The following is a 9413-nucleotide window of genomic DNA, read 5'->3' as shown; positions in this document are numbered from 1 at the left end:
TGGGTCTTCAACAGTGCGTTTCAGTTTAATCCCTCTGCCTGGACTCAGGAACGTGGTACTATATAAAGTGTGACTACAAACATAATAATTGACAAACTAACTTTTGTTATGTAGTGTGGTAAAGTGAATAGAACATTAGCATAGTAATCACATGATTTTGGCCCTAGCTCATGATTTGGGGCCTCGCTTTCATTAAAGGAGGGGTCTGAACTAGGTTTATTCTTTCAAAAGGCCCTTTGCTAGGTGTTCTTGTCTACATGACAAACCATTGGACTCATCAGTGACCAAACAGTTAGGTTAGTCTAAAGGCCATTATTCTGATTCTTTTTCTCTTAAAGAATTCCCTTCACAAGAATATATTCTGTGTGGATCTAGAATACATATTTACAACACCATAACGGCTCTTAAATTTTATTTTGCTTAGCTCCTTCCCTTCCTAAAGACAACTAGAACTGGAGAAGTAGTTTCCATCAGTTAGTATTTCAAGCAGCAATCTCCTGTCTCTGAAGATTCAAACCAGCACATTTTACATTTTAATCAGCAATGTGGATATACAGTATTGGGATTGCATATTGTTTCTTATAACCTCTTAGAACTGCAATGGAATTATCGTTGAGAGTGAGGGTGCAACTAAAAAGAAACAAAAGAAAACTCCAATAGAATGCTAGTTTGGAGGACCCTTAAAGGTCAACTGAAAAAGTAGAAGGTCAGATCAACTGAAAAAATAGGAATGGGCACTGAAGGACATGAACATGCTGAAAAGATTAAATGCTTTTCTGAAGTGTGAAGAGTTTCCACAGTCTGGCAGGGACTTTTTGCCCTACTTAAAAATACAGCTAAGTTTAGCGTTCTCTGTGGATGACAAGAGGAATCTGTCATTTTAGTGTCTTCTCCCCCAAGCCCTCCCACACCTACAAGGGTTCTTTGACGCTGAGCGTGCACAGCCTGCCGCGAGGCTGCTATTCCCGAGCGCCCGCTTCGCCAGCTCGGTTGGGACGAGTTGTGAGCGGTGGCTGCAGCCTGTTGATCCCATTTCCTCCTGCTCTGGTCCGGGTTAGGGAGTGGCTCTCCCAGGACCTCCAATGTTTTCGTGCTCGGGCACTGGTGTTCACATGGTTTCAGTGCATTGTTTTCTCGCAGGCAGTCTCGGTTGGCGCTTCAGTTTAGACATTTATTTTGCATTCTGTGGTCTTGGGCTGCGTGTACTCTCTTGTTTCTGCGCTCTCTCCACGCCCTTCCCAGTTTCCTGTTAGCCAAAGGGATCGCTCTTTCTGAACGAAAAGTTCTCAGAGCGGAGTGGAACCTCCCGGAAAATGCTCTTCTCTTCCGTGTGCGCCGGATGGAGGTGGGGGTGGGCCAGAAACTAAACACCACGGTCGGGAGAGCTGAAAGGACCCGAACCGCGAGGCAGAGGCGGGAGAGGTACGGTTCATCAGAGATGCGCTGAGGGGTCTCGAGACGGACAGGGGGCAGCGCCCATCCATCTAGGGGGCGGAAGGGACTTTTATTCAGCGGGAACTGTGCGGCGAGGCCCAAGGCTCTGGAGGCATTCTAGGTCTAGGGGGTGGCAGGGTGTACCCAAGGGAGTCGGCAGGAAGCTCTTGGTTCCCTTTCTACTCCAGGGGCCGTTCTTGCCCCAGCTGCGCGTGAGCCGAGGGAGGGAGCTCAGCCACTGCCAGGCTTACGGGGCTGGGCTGCGGAGGTTTCCGCCCCCTCCCCGGTCCAACCTGGGGACCCCAGGCCAGGGGGAAGTGGTAGGTTGCCCCTGTCCCTCTCATCTTTTCTACCCGTGCAGGTCGTATTCTGGGTCAGGAACCTTGTAACATCCCGAGGCTGCGTGCGCAGGGGTCCCAAGCGGGCCGGGGTCCGCGTCCCCTGTGGCCCACTGCGCTCGCGGCTTTGGCCGGAGCCGGGGGGAGGGGTCTGGAGGGCTGCTGCTGGGAGGGCATCTGATCCCCCGCGACTCTTCCCCTGCGGGGGCGGCTGGGGGAGCGGAAGATGGCGGCTGCGGCCGGGCGCGGGGCTCTGGGCCCGGCTCGGACCGAGCGCACCCACTGACCGTCGCCGCCGCCCCCGCCGGGCGGTGCTGTGTCCCCGCAGGAGTCGGAGAGGATGGCCGGGGCCGGTGGCCAGCACCACCCTCCGGGCGCCGCGGGAGGAGCGGCCGCCGGGGCCGGCGCCGCGGTCACCCCCGCCGCTGCCTCGGCGGGGCCCGGAGACGATTCGTCTGACAGCGAAGCGGAGCAAGAGGGACCCCAGAAACTGATCCGCAAAGTGTCCACCTCGGGGCAGATCCGGACCAAGGTGAGGCGGGCCTAAGGGGAGCGTGGAAGGCGGGAGCCTCCGGGGCGGGGAAGAGGAGCCAAGGCGCCTGGGGCGCTCGGAGCGCGCCGGCGATCCCGGGAACGTGGGGCACAAGGTGAGGGCGGGGCCTGGCCCGGGGGCGGGGCCCGCGGGACCTGGACCGCCGCGCGGCAGGAAGGGATTCCCGGTCCCCGCGCGGGAGGCCGCCAGGGTGGGCTCCCGGGGAGCGCGGCGGCCGACATGGAGGAGAAGGGAACCAGCGGCTCGGCGGGAGCGTGGGAAAATGCTGAAGCGCTCTTGAGAGTTCCCACTCAGGGAACTTAAAAGGACTGTTTTATTTTTTTGTCCTCCCTGCGTGCAATGGTTGGGTGGAGTATGTGGCTTGCGCCGAGAGCCGAGTGCAGGCCGACGAGCCAAAGATTCAAGAAGCCCCCCACCTTCCCTTCCCGCGGACAGCAGCTGTCTCCTCCGCAGGACCACTCTGAAAGGGTGGGTGGGGAGGTGACAGCAGACAGCCCCCTTACCTCCCGCTGCCGTTTGGAAGGCAGAAGCCAAGGCGCGACGCGTGTGTAAATGATGCTCTCGGTTAAACTCACCCTGCGTGACACATCCGCAAGCCAGGCTTTTGAGTCATGGGTTCCTGCTGAGTGCAGGGTTCAGATCTTACCACCATGGTTATCTTAATGAAGATTAACCTCTTTGTGTTATATGGACATAAGCACGCTGTGTTACTCTTGTTTGTGGGGCAGGTGCTTTTGACCCCTGAGGGCTCCAAGCTGAGAGCTTTAAATGGATGTTGGACATACACATAGGAGATGCGTACCACACCGAAATATGAATATTCATATTTTTAAGTTTTCATCGTACTTTAAAAATCATCATACTTTATTTTATTTTTTTTTTTATTTTTATTTTTTTTTTAAAGATTTTATTTATTTATTTGACAGAGATAGAGACAGCCAGCGAGAGAGGGAACACAAGCAGGGGGAGTGGGAGAGGAAGAAGCAGGCTCATAGCAGAAGAGCCTGATGTGGGGCTCGATCCCATAACGCCGGGATCACGCCCTGAGCCGAAGGCAGACGCTTAACCGCTGTGCCACCCAGGCGCCCCAAAAATCATCATACTTTAAAAGTCGGTTATCACTGGGGTAGTTTAATGAGGTATTTGAAGAGAACTAATGAAATTATTGGCTTTGTGTGCTGTCTTTAAAAATAAATTTGCAAAAGTTGATTCTATAGTTTTATGAGAATTTGTTTTTTAAGGTCAGTGGACTCCAGTAGGAGAGTAGAACTTTTATTATATGTTTATGAAATCATGCTTTTATTAGCCTGCCTCCTTATTTTCTAAAATAAATACATGTAAGCACACGCAAGTGTTAACAAGATGCACTTAGCGAAGAGTCAAAGATTGCTTCGGTCATTTTTTTTTAACTGCCCATCCTGTAACTCATTCTAATAGTGACATTTCTTCATTTAATAGAATCTATGATAACTTAAGGATATAGGGTTTAATATATTTTTTGAAGATTAAGGCTAAACAAGATAGGGACTTTCTAACAGTGCCTTTAACATTTGAAATCTTAATTTTAAAAAAGTTCATAAAACAGTTACTAATGGGCAAAATGGCAGGTTTAAAAATGGCATATTTTATAGATTCTTATGAAATGGTTAAAATTCCACGCAAACATATCAAAATTTACCAGTACATTTATACTGCTTGAAAGAAAATTTAAAGATGGCTTTAATTTGAGTTAAGTTAAACAACAAATTTGGTGTGGGGGGGATACAATTAAAATTTGTAAGTCTCATGAATTCATAGTAATAGCTAAGTTTATATTCTTTAAATTTTATATTATCTATGGTTTGGGATAAAGCACGTTTTCGAGACTAAGAATAAATTCCAAAAGCATATTTATTATTGGTTTTCCACTTAACTTTCTAATAAAAATATTTAGCACATTTTTTCCATAATTAGAGATAGTGATCATTAAATGAAATATTTCTTAAATATCCCAATTGAACTGAATTTCAGAAATTCTGCATTTTATACTAACTCATACAAATACATATAAGTTCATCAGCATTTTCATATACGAACACCTGAGATCCAGGCCTAAACTCCTGAGACCGTGAGCCTCCCCTCTCTGCCTGCCTCCCCACCTCAATCCAGACTGTTCATATATGCTACAAATATCGTCAGTTATATCTCTTTGTCACACATACTGATTCTCAGGGAAGCGAGCTCGTGCAGTAAGGGGATTCATAAAATGCGAACTGCTAAATTTAATACTGGTTCCCAGCCTTCAATTATGATCCAGGTAGGAGTTAAGGGAAAAGATCTTTTAGAAAAAGACTAAACTTACTTGATCATCTCCACAGATACGCAAGATGGGAGAGTCTGGACTAGCCCAAGGCCTAGTGGTTTTTGAGATGCAAAGCAGTTCTGGGCGCTTGAGTGGCTCAGTTGGTTAAGCCTGGGCTCTTCAGTTCACCTCAGGTTGTGATCCCAGGGTGCTGAGATGGAGCCCTGTTCCAGGCTCAGCACTTAGCATGGAGTCGGCTTGAGATTCTCTCTCTCCCTCTCCCTCCGCTCCTCCCCTGCTCACGCTCTGTCTCTCTAAAAATAAATAAACAGATCTTAAAAAAAAGAAATGAAAATATTTCTTAAATGAATAACTTAAATGAATAATGTATGTATTATACAAATATAAAGCTTCATATATATGTACATTACTATTAAAACGTAGTACTCATTTTAGTTTCCTTTAAGTGCCTTATGATTATGAAGTTGTTTGGTTAGTTTAGGTTTGGGGTACAAAAGGCCACTAAGGTAATTACCTTATTTAAAGTGTTCTTTGTTGTAAATACTGGCTAATGTTTTAAATAATTTGAATAATCTTAAATTAAATGTGGTCTTTGGAAAGTATCCAGGTTTTTCTTAATTGAAAGAAGTAATGCGTGCATATAATAGGATATTCAACGGCGTGAGAGGATATTCAGTGATGGGAGGGTGTGCCGTGAAAAGTAATCTCTGTCTCACTCCAGACCTAGTCTCCATCTCAGAGGCAATTGTTGACATTTTTCTTGGTATACTTCCAGAAAGTGTCTATGAACATACATATGTTTCTTTAAAAAAGTACCAATGGGAACATTCTGTACACATGCTGTGTCTTGTTTGGAGCTCTAATAGGGTCATTTCCCTCATGGCGTGTGCACATCTACCTCATGCTTTTTAATGGTGGGAAAATATTCCATCATGTTAGGTTGAACTAAATGAATTTGCTAGGTCAGTAGGTCAAAAATGGTCAAGGGCCTGGGAGGTGAGCGAAATGGGGAGATGTCGATGAAAGGGTACAAACTTTCAGTTATAGAATGAAATAAGTTCTGGGGATCTGATGTGCAGCATAGTGACTACAGTTAATAATACTGTATTGTATCCCTGAAATTTGCTGAGAATAGGTATTAAGCATTCTTACTTTTTAAAAAAGATGTTGTTTATTTTTTCAGAGGGAGAGAAAGAGCAAGCGAGCAGGGGGAGGGGCAGAGGGAGAAGGAGAGAGAATCTCAAGCAAACTCCCCGAGGAGCACAGAGCCCAAATTGGGGCTCAGTCTCATGACCCTGAGATCATGACCTGAGTCAAAATCAAGAGTCAGAGGCTCAGCTGACTGAGCCACCCAGCACCCCTAGATTTCAAGGCATCCTTAAAACACAAACACACACACACATTAATTATGTGAGGTGCTGATTATGTTAATTAACCTAATTGTGGCAATTATTTTACGATATGTATGTCTATCAAATTATCATGTTTTATACTTTGTACATAATTTTGTTTGTCAATTATAGCTCAATAAAGCTGGAAACAAATGGTTGAGTGTGGGAAATTTCATATGGTTCAACCTAACATGATACATCATCATTTAATTACCCAGTTCTCTATGGAAGGAAATATGGGTTATTTTAGGACAACATTACTCTCAGGGTTTTGTTTTTTTTTTTTGCAGTGGATATGATGACTTTTAAAGTAAAAAATAAGACTGGCATGCTTTTAAAATTAGTGTAATTTAATAATAATATTCTCCTGTGCATTTTAGTACCCTCTCACATCCCCATTTTGTATACTCCTTATTCCCCTTTTCATTTTTTTCCCTATTTCTTTGTTCTTGCTGTGTACTGTTTCTCTCTCTCTCTGTTTTTCATTTTTTTCCTTTCTCTGTATCAGCTAAGTAGAATTTTGGGTAGTCTCAGCTAGCTACCCAGGTGCTAAACAGTAGATAATTTTACAGCTGCCTCTATTTCCCCAAAGGAAAAAAAAATCCCTTACTTAGAAAAGTGTAAATGGTACTGATGTGGGAAAGCCAATGGGAGCTGTAATTCATCCCATCTCTTCTTCTCTCCTTACCTTTGGCTCTTATTCCTAATTCTTAGTTCTGTCTTAAGGAGGAGGTTGATTTTACATTCAGATTTACTGTTGCAGAGAATTTCACAGGTATTTATTGAGAATGAGACATTCTGAAACAGCACTAATACAAACTCAGATCACCTTGGTTTTGAACATGAATGTGAAAGAACTTTTGTTTGCTTTTTCTTGGCCAATGAATACTGTAGCTGGTAAATACTGTGGCCCATGAATACAGGGACTGGCTGGAAGAACCTCGATTTGTAGACTAAGATTGTTCAACCATCATAAGTCCCATGGTATCAACAAATGAACCATCTCAGTGACTTTTTCTGACAATGACTCATCTCAGCCAAGGTCTCGAAGCTTCGTGTGTCAAAAACATCTCCTAATTAGGTTTATTGTGTTCTCATTGATCTGGTATTTCTATGTCTTCTTACAGTTAATTTGGAATATTGATGGGTCTTTAAATTTAGGTAAAACACACCTAACCCCTGGAAAGATATTCAGAACTTTGCAACGTTATATCTGGATTAAGACATCTCTTTAAGCACATTAACAACATAGTCACCACAATCTTCAGTTAGTACCTTGGTTTTACTTTAACATGAAGGATGTATAAAATAAATTCTTGTACCTTTACGGTAAGGCAGTATATGGAAATATTGATTTGTATTTTTCACTGCTTAATGAGATGCAGTTTGTGCAATTAAAACATTATCTTTCACCATAACTGTAGTTAGAGGTATCTAGGGAAGACTTGCTCAGCGTTTATCAAATTGTAGGTGGCAGCCCGTTAGTGGGCCATGATAGTTTACATCTAACATTTGAAACAGAGACGGAATAGATTATGATTTCCTATAACCACGGTTCTGAGTAGAATCGTTGGATTGGGTAATGATCCATATATGAGGAGAAACAAAAACATGGCCAGAAGATTGTTAAGAAATGAGAATAAGGTAACATTGACAGGTGTATTGTTCTGAAGCTCAATAAGGTATGAGAAGCAAGTAGGAATTTTAACATTTTGCTAGATGATGAGGAGGAAGATGTTTTGAATAATAAGAATAATTAACATTGATCTAGGGCAGAACTTGGCGAGCTTTTTCTGTAGAGGTTCAGATAGTGTTTTAAGCTTTGTGGGCCATAATTACTCAACTTTACTGTTGTCGTGTAAAAGCAGCCATAGACAATATTTAAGTGAATAAGTGGGGAGATAAAACTTTACACTGACATTTGAATTTCATACAGTTTTCAGGTATTAAGAAATGGTCTTCATCTTCTTTTTTATTTATTTATTTTTTTAAGATTTTATTTATTTATTAGAGAGAGAGATAGCAAGAGGGAGAGCAGGAGTCGGGGCAGGAGAGGCAGGCTTCCTGCTGAGCAGAGAGCCTGATCCCGGACTGGATCTTGGGACGATGGGATCGTGACCTGAGCCGAAGGCAGCCACTTACCCGACTGAGCCACCCAAGCCCCCTCATCTTCTTTTTTAAGAAAAGCCATTTAAACATGTAAAAGCCTTCTTAACGGATGGGCTGTATGAAATCAGGTGGCTAGAAGGAAATGGCCCATAGATTTGGCTGGTGGGCCATAGTTTTCTGACCCCTATTCTAGATGGTGGAAAATGGTACAATTTGGTTTGCAAAGCACGGCAAAGTTAAGGTGCTGCTCAATGCAATCAGCATTTAAGGGACGAAATAAAGCTAGATTTCAATCCATTTAAAAATCTCATCTTTGTAGAACATTTTATTTTTAGCTTGGTTTGCGTCTTTGCTTCCATTTTAATGTGAACTAAATATAGACTGGAAACTCTGAGTCCTGGTACAGTAATACATGGTATAACAGCTTTCTTTCCATTTTGATTACAAGTTAAACATGATATTCCATTATTAAAGATAAGAGACATAATAAATAATTTACTAAACCTTTACATATAACTTAAGATGCCTTATTTGAAAGTATCTAAATTTAGAAAGCTTTCGCTTCGTTTAAGGTTGCGTGTTTGCTGTTGTGGTGGGAGTGACAAAAGGTTATATGACACGACCATTGTCAACCACCCAGGGCTCCTTTCTGTTTCCAGGGTACAGGGTTTCACTCATATTGGATTTGTTAGGCTTTACTTACTCAGGAAATGTGTTTATAAGCAAAGGTTTTAATTAAAGAGAGTTTGTTTTATATCTAAGAATAGACCTTTGAAAAAGGCCATAACATGTTAGTACATTATTTTCCCTTGGCAAATTTGTGTGGTTTTGCTGGGTATCGAGTATATTTCTCTGTGAATATTTAGTCGCTTGAAACACTTCTGTACGTTTGATTTGGCTAAGTGGCTTAAAATGGTCAATAATCATTATTGGTAATAGCCTTAATTTAGGATTCCATGCACGTCGTTTCTGCTTTAGGTAGTCGTTTATTTATTTGTTTTTTAGATGAACATGTATGGCAATGATTCCCTCCCCGTTGCTCTGTGTTATGAGGGTGTTGGGAAGACTGTTAGGCTCTTGTTTTAATCCAAGGAAATATGATTGACTTTATCATGTGTGGAGCTGGGATTTCTAACCTTCTCGATGGGCCATTTGAGTCCCACGACTTTTTCAAACCCCCAGCATGTGATTTACTATAATAAATCTTTTTGGATAGGCTTGGGGCGTTTATCTCAGAAATTTTAAAATACCTCTCTACTTAGCATCTCATTGTTTACAGAGCGGTT

At 43.0% G+C, this 9413-nt stretch overlaps 1 protein-coding gene across 9 annotated transcripts in view; it reads left to right on the top strand.

The window, feature by feature from the left end:
* The first annotated feature begins 259 nt into the window (after positions 1–259).
* Positions 260–9413, top strand: part of DGKH (diacylglycerol kinase eta) — a 166832-nt gene continuing 157678 nt past the window's right edge. For 5 of the 9 annotated variants that reach the window (XR_004626756.1, XR_004626755.1, XR_004626754.1 and 2 more), the window contains exons 1-2: positions 262–1422; positions 2101–2304. Coding sequence is in view for 5 of the 9 variants with exons in the window: in XM_034665232.1 (XP_034521123.1) it covers positions 2113–2304 (192 nt within the window). In the remaining 4 variants the exon portion in view is untranslated. Of the gene's footprint in view, positions 1423–1462; positions 1755–2100; positions 2305–9413 lie in introns of those variants that run through there. The other 4 variants (XM_034665235.1, XM_034665236.1, XM_011220571.3 and 1 more) reach the window with 4 other exon arrangements.

The sequence above is a fragment of the Ailuropoda melanoleuca genome, chromosome 7 (assembly GCF_002007445.2).
Source record: "Ailuropoda melanoleuca isolate Jingjing chromosome 7, ASM200744v2, whole genome shotgun sequence".
In the NCBI taxonomy this organism is placed as follows: Eukaryota; Metazoa; Chordata; class Mammalia; order Carnivora; family Ursidae; genus Ailuropoda; species Ailuropoda melanoleuca.
Note: the sequence above shows the minus strand (reverse complement) of the source record. Positions and strands in the feature narration are given on the sequence as shown.